Source organism: Tachyglossus aculeatus, chromosome 24, assembly GCF_015852505.1.
Source record: "Tachyglossus aculeatus isolate mTacAcu1 chromosome 24, mTacAcu1.pri, whole genome shotgun sequence".
NCBI lineage: Eukaryota > Metazoa > Chordata > Mammalia > Monotremata > Tachyglossidae > Tachyglossus > Tachyglossus aculeatus.
The window spans coordinates 28,993,474-29,007,479 of NC_052089.1; the positions used below are offsets into that span (position 1 = coordinate 28,993,474).

The 14,006-nt window shown below is 49.9% G+C and overlaps 1 protein-coding gene across 1 annotated transcript in view; it reads left to right on the top strand.

Annotated features, from left to right (window-relative positions):
* Window positions 1-14,006, top strand: part of SYNJ1 (synaptojanin 1) — a 79,532-nt gene that overhangs the window by 47,980 nt on the left and 17,546 nt on the right. Inside the window, exons 15-23 of the mRNA XM_038766396.1 lie at window positions 82-222; window positions 2,258-2,450; window positions 2,816-2,974; window positions 3,570-3,726; window positions 5,059-5,176; window positions 5,281-5,496; window positions 6,542-6,620; window positions 10,522-10,684; window positions 11,851-12,066. Coding sequence (XP_038622324.1) covers window positions 82-222; window positions 2,258-2,450; window positions 2,816-2,974; window positions 3,570-3,726; window positions 5,059-5,176; window positions 5,281-5,496; window positions 6,542-6,620; window positions 10,522-10,684; window positions 11,851-12,066 — 1,442 coding nt within the window. The remainder of the gene's footprint in view (window positions 1-81; window positions 223-2,257; window positions 2,451-2,815; window positions 2,975-3,569; window positions 3,727-5,058; window positions 5,177-5,280; window positions 5,497-6,541; window positions 6,621-10,521; window positions 10,685-11,850; window positions 12,067-14,006) is intronic.

Here is a 14,006-nt window from a genome sequence, read left to right on the forward strand (position 1 = left end):
GAATGGAAGACAGACACAATAGCTAGGCTTCTTGGGAGATTTTGATTTTATTTTGTCTTGATTTTCCTGATTTCGCGACAGCACGACGAACCAGAAGCTCTGGGCTGCCGAACTGCAGAAGACCATCTCTAGGGATAACAAGTACGTGCTGCTGGCGTCCGAGCAGCTGGTGGGGGTCTGCCTCTTCGTCTTCATCCGCCCCCAGCACGCCCCCTTTATCAGGTCAGTCGAGCGAGCGGCCGGCCGGTTCTGGCCCGGTGCCGGACGGCGAGGGGAGGCCGGAGCAGGTCAGCCCCTCCCGGAGGCCCTCAGCCAGAACGGCTGTTCTTCCCGGGAAAAAAAAAAGCTCGGACACTTGCCTGCTCCTTCGTCATCATCATCATCCGTGGTATTTGAGTGTTTCCAGTGTGCAGAGAACCGCCCTAAGTGCTTGGGAGAGCCCCCACAGAGTTGGTAGACACATTCCTCACCCACGACAGAGCTAGCCCTAACCCTAACCCAGACTAAACCTCCCTTTTCCTCAGCTCCCCCTCCCTTCCACATCACCCTTCGCTCTACCCCCCAGCACTTGGGTATATATGTACATATCCATAACTATCTCTATTTGTTGCCAATTTGTACTTCCCAAGCGCTTAGTACAGTGCTCTGCACATAGTAAGCGCTCAATAAGTACGATTGATGATGATGATGATTAATGCCTGTTTACTTAATAATGATGGCTTACTTGTTTTGATGTGTGTGTACCTAAAGTTTTATTTATATTGATGGCTGTTTACTTGTTTAGATGTCTGTCTCCCCCCTTCTAGATTGTAAGCCCACTGTGGGCAGGGATTGTGTCTATTGCAAGCTCTTAGTACAGTGGTTAGCACACAGTAAGCACTCATTAAATATGATTGAATGAATTAATGGAATACAGTTTAGAGGGGGTAGGGTAGTTGCTCTGATTTAGGTCTATCAATCAGTCAGTGGTATTTATTGAGTGCTTACTGTGTGCAGAGTAGACTGTGAGCCCAATGTGAGACTGTTTTAGACTGTGAGCCCAATGTTGGGTAGGGACTGTCTCTATATGTTGCCAATTTGTACTTCCCAAGCGCTTAGTACAGTGCTCTGCACATAGTAAGCGCTCAATAAATACGATTGATTGATTGCAGAGCACTGCGGTAAGCACTTGGGAGAGGACAGTAGAGCAGAACAGAAAGGCACATTCCCTGCCAACTGTTAGTTTATAGTCTAGAGAGAGAGAGACAGATATTAAGGGGGGGTAGGGTAGTTGCTCTGATTTAGGTCTATCAATCAGTCAGTGGTATTTATTGAGTGCTTACTGTGTGCAGAGCACTGCGGTAAGCACTTGGGAGAGGACAGTAGAGCAGAACAGAAAGGCACATTCCCTGCCAACTGTTAGTTTATAGTCTAGAAGAAGAGACAGATATTAAGGGAGACTCTGCCCATTAGAGGAATGCTTGGCAGTGGATAAAAAAATCATTCTTTCTCATATTTTCCCAATATCCTTCCCACGTCAACGTGGGCAGCAGACATCACGAGGGGTCAGATCGTTGCATCTTGGTGACGATGGAGTCGCCTGCCCCGAATGGCCGAAGAGCCTCGGTCCTGTCACAAAAAGGTCCAGGCGGTCGGTGCTGCCCGGAGGAATCGGCACCAGTGCTGGTGGGGCGGGCGGTGCCCCTCGGGCTCTCTCGCCGCTGCCGGTCGTGCTCCCCTCGGGCACGGAGGGCAGTGAGCAAGGAGGTGGGTGGGAATTTCACAGGCAGAATCCATTTTGGCCCATGCAACCGTTGCCCCGTGCCAAGCCCATGCCGTTGGGCCAGAGACCAATCAATCACTGGTATTTATTGAGCGCTTATTATGCACAGAGCACTGTACTGCACACTTGGGTAGAGTACGGCCCAACAGAATTAGCAGGTACGTTCCCTGCCTGTAACAAGCACTTAGTACAGTGCTCTGCACGCAGGAAGCGCTCAATAAATACGATTGAATGAAAGGATGAACGAGCTTACAGTCTAGAGGACCAGCGGGCGGGTGCCAGGGCAGCTCCGTAGCCTTCTCCACCCCGAGTAGAAGGGCTCTTTTAGCATCCAAAGGGCTGTTCTAGGCGGTTCTTTCGTCCAAATCTTGGGGGCTTTTCACCCCTCCATCCCCACCACGGTCAAGTGTGCGTCAGAAATCTTCACACACGAAGAGACTTAAACAACAAAAGATTCCTGAAGTGAGCTTTTTTGTTCTGTTTTTCGCTTCGAAGGGATGTTGCAGTCGATACAGTGAAAACTGGCATGGGAGGCGCTACAGGAAATAAAGGAGCAGTCGCCATACGGATGCTGTTCCACACCACCAGTCTTTGTTTCGTCTGTAGTCACTTCGCCGCAGGGCAGTCACAGGTCAAGGAGAGGAATGAAGACTTTGGGGAAATAGCTCGAAAACTGACATTTCCCATGGTAAGCCCCTGATGCTGACTCGGTGGCTTCCTGCCATGGCAGACAATCAATCAGTGGTAATTATTGCGCGCTTACTGTGTGCAGAGTACTGTACTCGGCGCTTGGGTAAGCACAGTACTATAGGTTCAGCAGACAGGACCCCTGCTCCCAAGGAGCACGGAGTCTTATCGCCCAAAAAAAGACCTTTGCAGTAGCCCCCAAAGTGTTGCCTTGATAGTGTCTTGCATATAGTTTGTTGCCTTCTAGTTTCTTGCTGAGATGAAGGAAACTCAGGTAGTGGGAAAGTGCTCATCATGAGAGAAAAACCATGCTCGTGAGACCTTCTGGAATGGTGACTTTCCTGCACTTAATGTCGTTGGTTCCAGGGACGGATGCTCTTCTGCCACGACTACGTGTTCTGGTGCGGTGACTTTAATTACCGTATAGATCTCCCCAATGAAGAAGTGAAGGAGCTGATACGGCAGCAGAACTGGGATTCCCTTATCGCAGGAGATCAACTTATCAATCAGAAAAACGCCGGGCAGGTGCGCCTTTGGGGAGCGGGTGCCCAAACCGCGGTGGCGATGGTGGTGGTGGTTTATTGATCAGACTGTCTTTGACCTCCCTGGGTCAACTGGTGATGGAACCAAACCCCGGCAACAGTACTCAGGTTGCCTTCCTGGGTGATGGCGTTCCTCTGGGAAGCTCGTTCTTCCTCAGCTTTCCGGGACCCGCACCTGGCTTCTTTGTGTTTTTTTTCTCCTCCGACAGTCCGAGACCGCCAGAGGCAACTGGCACTCCAAACCTCTCCTGTCTTGGCGTGTTAGAAGGCTTGTCAAGCTGAGGCTTGGCTAGTTGTAGTCTAGATTGAACACTGGCTCCTTTTAGGCACTAATTAAAAATAGTAGGGATGGGATTTATCTCATTTACTGTGTGCCAAGGGAGCGCTAGGCGCTGGAGCAAGTCCGAGATTAAAAGCGGAAGCGGGAGGTAGACGGATGACAAATTTTTGGAATCCTGGCTTAGCGGGGGTCCAAATGGATGAAGCCTTCCAAATGACCGATACTTTTTCCCATCTGTAGAACGAGTTCGGCAACTTGGCGACAATTTAATGTATGCCGTCGTCTTGGTTTCCTTTAGATTTTTAGAGGATTCTTAGAGGGAAAAGTAACTTTCGCTCCTACGTACAAATATGACTTGTTTTCCGATGACTACGATACCAGTGAAAAATGCCGCACCCCGGCGTGGACGGATCGCATCCTTTGGAGGAGAAGGAAATGGCCATTTGACAGATCAGGTGGGAGGCTTAACTCTTACTCACTTGAATTCTATTCATGGGAATGAAGAGGAAGAGAAAAAGGGTAACGGTCAGCCAAGCCTTCGGAAATCTCATTTAGGCCGCTTGTTTCTGTTTTTACCAAACGATTTCTTCCCATTGTTAATGGAAATAGAAGTCTAGCTTAAGGCTACTGCAGTCCCGATGCCTCACTTGCCCCGAGGTAGTTGTTGGCGTTGGTCTGAAGATCTGGGTCCTGGCAAGTTCCTCCTGGGCTACTGTGGGGCCACCGCGCTGAATGACTCAAAGCGGGACAACCTGGTTGAGACTTAGCAGGGCTGCGAGCCGCACTGCAGCCAGTGGGGCAGGAACTGGCGGGGGAAGAACCGTGACTCAGTGACAAGAGCACAGGTTTAGGAGTCGGAGGATGTGGGTTCTAATCCTGGCTCTACCACTTGCCTGGTGTGTGTGACCTTAGGCAAGTCACTTCACTTCTCTGGGCCTCAGTTACCGCATCTGTAACGTGGGACTTAATAATAATAATGATGGTATTTATTAAGTGTTCTAAGCACAGTTCTAAGCGCTGGGGAGGTTACAAGGTGTCCCACGGGGAGGGCTCACAGTCTTCATCCCCATTTTACAGATGAGGTGACCGAGGCCCAGAGAAGTTACGTGACTTGCCCAAAGTCGCACAGCTGGCAGTTGGCGGAGCCGGGATTTGAACCCATGACCTGCTAGACTGTGAGCCCACTGTTGGGTAGGGACCGTCTCTGTATGTTGCCAACTTGGACTTCCCAAGCGCTTAGTACAGTGCTCTGCACACAGTAAGCGCTCAGTAAATACGATTGAATGAATGAATGACCTCTGACTCCAAAGCCTCTGCTCTTTCCACTGAGCCACACTGCTTAAGACTGTGAGCCCCATGTTGGACTCTGTCCAACCCGATTACCTTGTATCTACTCCAGTGCTTAGAACAGTGCCTGGTGCCTAGTAAGCTCTTAACAAATACCATTATTATTACCCATTATTATTATTATTATTACTACTGGGTGCTGCTGTGCACCCAGTGGGGAAGGGGCAGCAAGGGGTGGGGAACGGAGGGACGTGAGCCCAACCTAGCTCGCAAGCCCCATCACAAGACAGAGAGCTTTCCTCGGAAATAACTGAAAAATGGCCCATGTTGAGCCTTCCCACTTGTAGAGAGAGAGAGAAGGAGACTATTGCGGTGGCCCTTACGTGTTGCTTAGCAGATGTCAGAGGTAGCGGCATTCATTCACTAAATGCTGGTGAAAGCTCAGGATAGTCATCCTATCCCATTTAACTACCCTCATGTTCTCGTTCTGTTGGTTGCAGCCGAAGACCTCGATCTTCTCAATGCCGGCTTTCAAGATGAAAGGAAAATCCTGTACACTTGGACGCCCGGCACTCTGTTGCACTACGGAAGAGCCGAGTTGAAGATCTCGGATCACAGGTGAGCCTGTTGGATCATCTCCCGAGCCTCTGTTCTCCCCTCTTCAGAGGCATACCTTCCCCACCGTCCAGCCGGCTTAACATTCTGTCTGCCCTTCTTCTTAGGCCTGTGGTGGCCCTGATGGATGTAGATATATTTGAAGTGGAAGCGGAAGAGAGGCAGAACATTTATAAAGAAGTGATCGCTCTCCAGGGCCCCCCAGATGGGACGGTGTTGGTCTCCATCAGAAGTTCTTCCGGGGAAGATCATTTCTTTGATGACATCTTGATCGATGAACTTCTCCAGCAATTTGCCAACTATGGTGAAGTCATACTCATCAGGTGTGTGAAGTGTTTTTGTTTTTTCCATTGACCATTACAGCCCCTTGCCCACCCCTCCCACCCACCCCCGCTCCGTTACCCTGTGACTGGTCAGACTGTCGGCATCCTTTACACTTTGATTTCCTCCAGTGAGTTTAGTTTCCCCCACCTGGCCTCTGTTTTTGGTGCCATGACTTCACGGGTAGCTTGGTGGAACCAGTGGATGTCCTTTCACGTGGAAAGTCCGCGGGCCTCTGTCTAGTCAAACTCAATAGCTGGGCTCCATATAGGTGTGTGCGGTGATGATGGTGAAGTTGAGATTCATTTCTGAGAAATCGACGAGAGTCTGGGGCTCTAGCACGGTGCCCCCTCCCATAGACTTTGAGGTGAGGGGCTCAGCACCTCACCGGCCCATCCTGATGGAGGAGAGCCTTCTCCAGACTTGCATTACCATCGTTTAATAGGTCTTAAGAGTTTGGGGAATAGATTTTAGGGGACATCTTCCCTTGAAGATCCAAAGGATGTGATTTACCTATTTAATCGATTTCCCGTCAGGGACAACTTGGTGGGGAAAACTGAGACTCGACCAACTCGAAGTACGCAGCTAAGGGTGCCCCTTGCAATCGCCAGAGAGTGAGCAGGGAGAGGCTGCTCACCGTTACCTTGCCACTCGTGTTTGGTTTTGAATTTCTTTTCCTGATAATGAGGAAACTGAATAACAGTCTCATTGTCTCCCATCATTAATGCGAACAATGTGGCCAGGGGAGAGAAGTCAGGAGTCCTGGGTTCTGCTCCCAGCTCAGCCACTGGCCAGCTAAACGACTCTGGGCAAGTGACACTGTGGTGATGAGAAAATGAGATCACCGAGGTGAGACGGCAAAGCAGTCTTCAAAGTCAAAAGAGGTCATTAAAAGAGCAATGCAGAAATTGCCACTGTGGTGTTGGGAGCGTCTTGTGGTGTGGCATAATTGTAAACTTGGAAGGCTTCTACATGGAAGGTCAGTCAGCACCGTTCTTGAGAGCACGGCTAGTCCATTGACGGCATCCTTTGGAAAATATCTTGCAGGTTTGTAGAAGACAAGATGTGGGTAACGTTTCTGGAAGGAAGCTCGGCCTTGAGCGTTCTGAGTCTCCACGGAACTGAGGTAATGGCCCCAGGGTGGGATGGGTTGCCCGCTGCGGGCATTCGTACTGAGCCGCGGTGTCCCGGGGATCGTGTCGCTCTGAAGAGGCGCCGCTCGCGATTGGAACATTTTCTTCTTGATACTGGCCTCAGTTTCCTCATCTGTTACGTGGGGTTAAAATACCTGTTCTCCCTCCTGCACTTAGACTGCAGGCCCCATGTGGGTGGGAAGGGGTCTGCGTCCCACCTGATGATTTTGAAGCTTCTCCAGCACTTAATACAGTGCTTGGTGCCTCGTAAGCACTGAACGAGTTCCATGGTTATTTGACGAGCAAGTCCACTCACTAGTCTGGGAACATATTTCAGTCCCTCAAGTTGCCGGGCCCCGAAATGCTTGTGATAAACAGAGAAACTAGACCTTTAACTAGGAGCCTTAAATAGCCCACCGGTTGTCAGGCTGCATCGTGGCTGCAGACAAATCTCATGTGGAGGGAAGAAAATACTGAATTTAAAAGATGAGGTAGGAGGGATAAAAGCTGTCCTTTCCTGTCCTTCAGTTTTTCAAGTTACTCAGCACTTCTGCTTGCTCACATCAGTGGAGAGTCACTATGATTCTTCGATTAAAAATTCCAGTAGGAGACGAACAGGAGCCAGATCTTGAGCAGAAAACAAAGCCTAGGGGACACAGATACGACCAATCTCCGGGCAGAAATTCATTCATTCATTCATTGTCGTATTTATTGAGCACTTACTGTGTGCAGAGCACTGTACTAAGAGTTTGGGAAGTACAAGTCGGCAACATATAGAGACGGTCCCTACCCAGCAACGGGCTCACGGTCTAGAAGGGGTAACAAACAACAATAATCATAATAATAGTAATAATAATGGCATTTATTAAGCGCTTACTATGTGCCAAGCACTGTTCCAAGCCCTGGGGAGGTTACAAGGTGATCAGGTTGTCCCCTGGGGGGCTCACAGTCTTAATCCCCATTTTGCAGATGAGGAAACTGAGGCACAGAGAAGTTAAGTGACTTGCCCAAAGTCACACAGCTGACAATTGGCAGAGCCAGGATTTGAACCCATGACCTCTGACTCCAAAGCCCAGGCTCTTTCCACTGAGCCACGCTGCTTCTCAGTTACTCCCTATTTATGGAGTCACTCTCCCTAGGAAAAACAGAGTACATTAATTCTTCAGTCATATTTATTGAGCGCTTACTGTGTGCAGAGCACTGTTCTAAGCGCTTGGGAAGTACAAGTTGGCAACACAAGGAGAACAAAACAAAACATGTAGACAGGTGTCAGGATCGTCAGAACAAATAGAATTAAAGGTATATCATCATCATCAATCGTATTTATTGAGCGCTTACTATGTGCAGAGCACTGTATTAAGCGCTTGGGAAGTACAAATTGGCAACATATAGAGACAGTCCCTACCCAACAGTGGGCTCACAGTCTAAAAGTTATGTGCACATCATTAACAGAATAAATAGAATAGTAAATACGTACAAGTAAAATAAATAGAGTAATAAATCTGTACAAATATATATGCAAGTGCTGTGGGGAGGGGAAGGAGGTAGGGAGGAGGGATGGGGAGGAGGAGAGGAAAAAGGGGGCTCAGTGTGGGAAGGCCTCTTGGAGGAGGTGAGCTCTCAGTAGGGCTTTGAAGGGAGGAAGAGAGCGAGCTTGGCGGATGTGCAGAGGGATTGGGGGCGTTCCGGGCCAGGGGGAGGACGTGGGCCGGGGGTCGACGGCGGGACGGGCGAGAACGAGGCCCGGTGAGGAGGTGAGCGGCGACAGAGGAGCGGAGGGTGCGGGCTGGGCTGGAGAAGGACAGAAGGGAGGTGAGGTAGGAGGGGGTGAGGGGATGGACAGCCTTGAAGCCGACAGTGAGGAGTTTTCGCTTGATATCGAAAGGTTACCAGGGGCGGTTAGCAAATGTAGCAGAGGGAGCCAGAGAGTTATTGAGGAAAGATACCAAACTTAAACAGGGCATAAACAGAGAACATCATCATCAATCGTATTTATTGAGCGCTTACTATGTGCAGAGCACTGTACTAAGCGCTTGGGAAGTACAAATTGGCAACAAATAGAGACAGTCCCTACCCGACAGTGGGCTCACAGTCTAAAAGGGGGAGACAGAGAACAAAACCAAACATACTAACAAAATAAAATAAATAGAACAGATATGTACAAATACAATAAATAAATAAATAGAGTAAAAAAATATGTACAAACATATATACATATATACAGGTGCTGTGGGGAAGGGGAGGAGGTAAGATGGGGGGAATGGAGAGGGGAACGAGGGGGAACGTCAGACAGAGGTGTTTGTGCCTGGTGAATTGAGTCGATAATGGCCGAGCCCTGAGCGAAATAGGCTGGTATTCCCTCCCTCGGTCAATAGATCAACAGTGCCTCCCGAGCACTTGCTGCGTGCGCAGTGTACTAAACGTTTGGGAGAGTCCGATGAACATGGAAGAAATGGCCCCCCTTCCCTCAAAGAACATAGAAACTTTGCCCGAGTTTGGCTGGTGTTTGTTTGCTCAGGTTGGTCAGATGATTTCTTCGCCTCCTGCTGCTGCAAGTTGCACTCAGTTGGCATGCGATGGGGTCTAGCTGGGACTCGTTCCACTTGATTCCTGGCAATCCTGCTTCAGAGTCCCTCCGTGCTCCGGGGCAGAGAGGTTGGTCAGGACCATTGTGAGGTTCTCGGGAGGAACAGTCTTGTCAACAGCAGCAAGTTTGCCAAAGCCCAGAGCCTTAGGGTTTCCTGCCAAGCAGTTATAGATAGACCTCAGTTCGGGTTGTTTTAATAATAGAAATGATGGCATTTACTATGTGCAAAGCATTGTTCTAAGCAGTGGGGAGGTTACAAGGTGATCAGGTTGTCCCACGTGGGGCTCACAGTCTTCATCCCCATTTTACAGATGAGGTAACTGAGGCACAGAGAAGTTAAGTGACTTGCCCAAAGTCACACAGCTGACAAGTGGCGGAGCCAGGATTTGAACCCATGACCTCTGACTCCAAAGCCTGCGCTCTTTCCACTGAGCCACACTGTTTTGCATTCTCTCGGTTCACAAATCTATCAATCTTTGGAATTTATTGAGCGCTTACTGTGTGTATAGCCCAGCTTCTTGGAAGAGTACAGTATAAAAGACACCATTCCTACCCATAACGAGCTTTCGGTTTAGAGGGAGAGACAGACATTAATATAAATAAGTGAAATAAATGATGGATTGTTCGTAAGTGTTGTGGGGCTGAATGGGGGTGAATATAGGAGGCAGATGAGGGTGATGCAGAAGGGAGTGGGAGAAAAGGAAATGACGGCTTAGTCAGGGAAAGCATTTTGGAGGAGATGTGTCTTCAGTAAAGTTTTGAAGGAAGGGAGAACAATCGTCTGTCAGATATGAAGAGGGAGGATGTTCCAGGCCGGAGGCAGGATGTGAATGAGAGGTTGGCGGTGAGCCAGACAAGATCAAGGTAAAGTGAATTCGTTGGCATTAGAGGAGCAAAGAGTGTGGGCTGGCTTGTAGCAGGAGAGCGGAGAAGTGAGGTAGGAGGGGGCAAGGGGATCGAGTGTTTTCAAGGTGACGGTAAAGAGTTTCTGTTTGATGTGGAGGTGGATGGGTAACCATTGGAGGGTCTTGAGGACTGCAGGCGGTGGGGAGGGGGGAGAGTGAGCGAAGGAGGGGTGCCCACCTGTCCTCTCATTAGGGACAGCAAGGGAAGAGACCCAAAGTCAGATTTTTGCATTTGTGTGAACATACTCTCAAATTCTTGGCATTGCTCGACAGTCAGTGGTATTTACTGAGTGCGGATCGGACTTGGGAGAAGACAATGCAACGACACAGATCACGTATTGTGAACTCTGGGGAATTTGACAGTGGTGATTGAAGTTTCACTTTCGCTTGTTCAACTTCCAGCTGTTGGGCAGAGTTATAAATATTACCTTAAAAAGCCCGGACTGGATCGCCCATTTGGAAGAAGAAATGAGTCTGGAGAAGATCAGCGTCACGTTGCCCTCCTCCACCAGCTCGACTCTGCTGGGCGAAGACACCGAAGTGGCTACGGATTTCGATATGGAAGGTCTGTCTGTCCAATTTGCTGGCATGGAGGCGTCCCTTCTTCTCTCACTCTTAAAGTTTGATCCCAGGTCTTTCCAGGCATTTCAAGGAATGCTCCCTAAGAGTCAGCTGCATCCCCTTCTCTTCCTCTTGAACTTCCCTTGTGTTAAGCTCTTACTGTGTGCCAGGGATTGTACTAAGCGCTTACTGTGTGCAGAGCACTGTACTAAGTGCTTGGGAGAGTCCAGTGGAACAGAGTTGATAGACAAATTCCTGGCCCACAGTGAGCTTAGAGTCTAGAAGACCGTGAGGACTGCATCCCAGCCAGTTCACGCCCCATGTGATGCACCATGTCACGACTCCTTTCCGTCACATGGCAGCCGGGCCACATAATCACGTGATGAAAGCGCACGTTCCAGCGGAGCAGACGATTTCTGAAAAATAATAGTAATAATAATGATGGCATTTGTTAAGCGCTTAGTATGTGCGAAGCACTGTTCTAAGCGCTGGGAGGGATACAAGGTGATCAGGTTGTCCCACGTGGCGCTCACAGTCTTAATCCCCATTTTACAGATGAGGGAACTGGGGCTCAGGGAAGTTAAGTGACTTGCCCAAGGTCACACAAGAGACATGTGGCGGAGCCAGGATTAGAACCCGTGACTTCTGACTCCCAAGCCCGTGCTCTTTCCGCTGAGCCATGCTGCTTCTCTAAAAATCAAGCGATAACCTTTTGGGGCACTCTCCTTTTTCGGTTGTCGTCTTAAATATTTCAGCGGCAGGATTTTATTAGGTTTTCTGTTGCGGTCACATGCCCCAAATCTTCACACTCACCATCATCATCATCATCATCATCAATCGTATTTATTGAGCGCTTACTGTGTGCAGAGCACTGTACTAAGCGCTTGGGAAGTACAAATTGGCAACATATAGAGACAGTCCCTGCCCAACAGTGGGCTCACAGTCTAAAAGGGGGAGACAGAGAACAAAACCAAACATACTAACAAAATAAAATAAATAAAATAAACTCGCCCGTCTACCTCGTGTGTGACGGGAGAACTGATGTTAGCATCTTTGGCTAGGCTTTCTCCATCTGAAATGCTGCCATCCGACTCTGGCCCCTGTCTCGGGGGCGACGGGAAATGCCGTTCCCGGCTCCGTCGATCTGACGTAACCCTCTCCCCTTCCTAGGAGACATCGATGACGACAATGTGGAAGCAGAAGAGAGTCTACCTCAGCACCTGCAGCCGTTAGCCCCCAGCTCTGGACCCGGGTCCTCCCCGAGCTCGTCGCCTCGCTCCAGTCCCTGCCAGTCGCCTACGCTGTCGGACGGTCCCGTGCCGCCCCTCCCAGTCCGGCCGAGCCGAGCTCCCTCGAGGACTCCCGGCCCTCCTGTTCCTTCTCAGAGTACGGACTGCGTCGGGTGACTCTTGTGTGCGGCCTAATCGTTCGTGCTCGGCACCCTTGGAATATCTGAGGCTAGCGAGGAAGTGTCGGTCGGAACAGTGAACCCGACCACCCAGGGTTGTCCTTCGTATTTGAAGATGCCCCAGCGGAGTTGGGAAGGTGCCCGTGGGACCCAAATTTCTTCTCCCACCAGGCACCCCCAGAGCCCAGCTCTCGTGGGGATGACGCATTGGCCGCCGCCGCCGGCTGGAGTTGTTTCCCGGTTGCCGCCGCGTCGTGCTGTTGGTGAAGCCCCCAAATCTGGATGCCTGGGAGTCAAACTTCGGCGGCAGAAGTTTTGCCAGCAGCACGATGCAGCGGCAACAGGAAAACGGCGGCCACCGGACCATGCAGTGATGGGGAATAATAATAATAATGGTATTTATTAAGCGCTTACTATGTGCAAAGCACTGTTCTAAGCGCTGGGGAGGTTACACGGTGATCAGGTTGTCCCACAGGGGGTTCACAGTCATAATTCCCATTTTACAGATGAAGTAATTGAGGCCCAGAGAATAATAATAATAATAATGATAGCATTTATTAAGTGCTTACTATGTGCAAAGCACTGTTCTAAGCGCTGGGGAGGTTACAAGGTGATCAGGGTGTCCCACGGGGGGACTCACAAGTCTTAATCCCCATTTTCCAGATGAGGGAACTGAGGCACAGAGAAGTGAAGTGACTTGCCCAAAGTCACACAGCTGGCTATTGGCAGAGCTGGGATTTGAACCCATGACCTCTGACTCCAAAGCCCGGGCTCTTTCCACTGAGCCACGCTGCTTCTCTAATAATAATAATGATGGCATTTGTTAAGCGCTGTGTGCAAAGCACTGTTTTAAGCACTGGGGGGATACAAGGTGATCAGGTTGTCCCACGCGGGGCTCACAGTCTTAATCCCCATTTGACAGATGAGGGAACTGAGGCACAGAGAAGTGAAGTGACTTGCCCAAAGTCACACAGCTGACAATTGGCGGAGCCGGGATTCGAACCCATGACCCCTGACTCCAAAGCCCATGCTCTTTCCACTGAAACACGCAGAGAAGTGAAGTGACTTTCCCAAAGTCACGCAGCTGACAGTTGGCGGAGCTGGGGCTTGAACCCATGACCTCGGACTCCAAAGCTCGTGCTCTTTCCACTGAGCCAAGCTGATGGGGAATGCACACTGGCGCTGTTCCTAGTGGCTACTTGCCTGGACGCCCCTGTGGGCTTCCGCCTCGCCATGTATTCCGGGGCCTTTTCCGTACCCCGACTTGGGAGGAGATCCAGAGGGTGAGCCCAACCTGGCAGGGGACCCAGTTCTCTGAGGAAGAGGAATTGGCTGTTGATGAGATGAGTTTTCATTAATCCCTCAACATCACTGCAGGCCCAAGTTTTGCCCTCTCCCAAGGCGATAGCAGGTTGGACTTTTGGTTCCTCAGCAGGGAGCTGTCCAGAAAAAAAACAAACACACACACACATTCTCTCTCTCATCACCCATGTGTCACCATGGGGATCTGCCACCTGAGGCTTAAAGCCCTTTTGTTGCACCTGGTGACAATCAATCGTATTGTGTGGTGAGCACTGTACTAAATGCTTAGGAGAGTGTAGTATAACAGACACATTCCCTACCCGCAACAAGTTTACAATCTAGATGGGGAGACAGACATTAATGTTTATAAACAGATTACAGATATGGACGTAAGTGCTGGGAGCTAGGACAGGAGAGTGACTCTGTCTGGACCTGATGGTCATCTCCTTGTCCCAGAAAAACAAACCCTCCTCTGGCCCAGGCTGAAGCGTATCCGGTCCCCTCCACGGAGAGCGGTCTCCCGTTAATAACAACAATAATAATCATGATAATAATTGTGGTATTTCTTACTACGTGCCAAGCACCGGATTCAGCACTCAGGTGGATACGAGCAAAT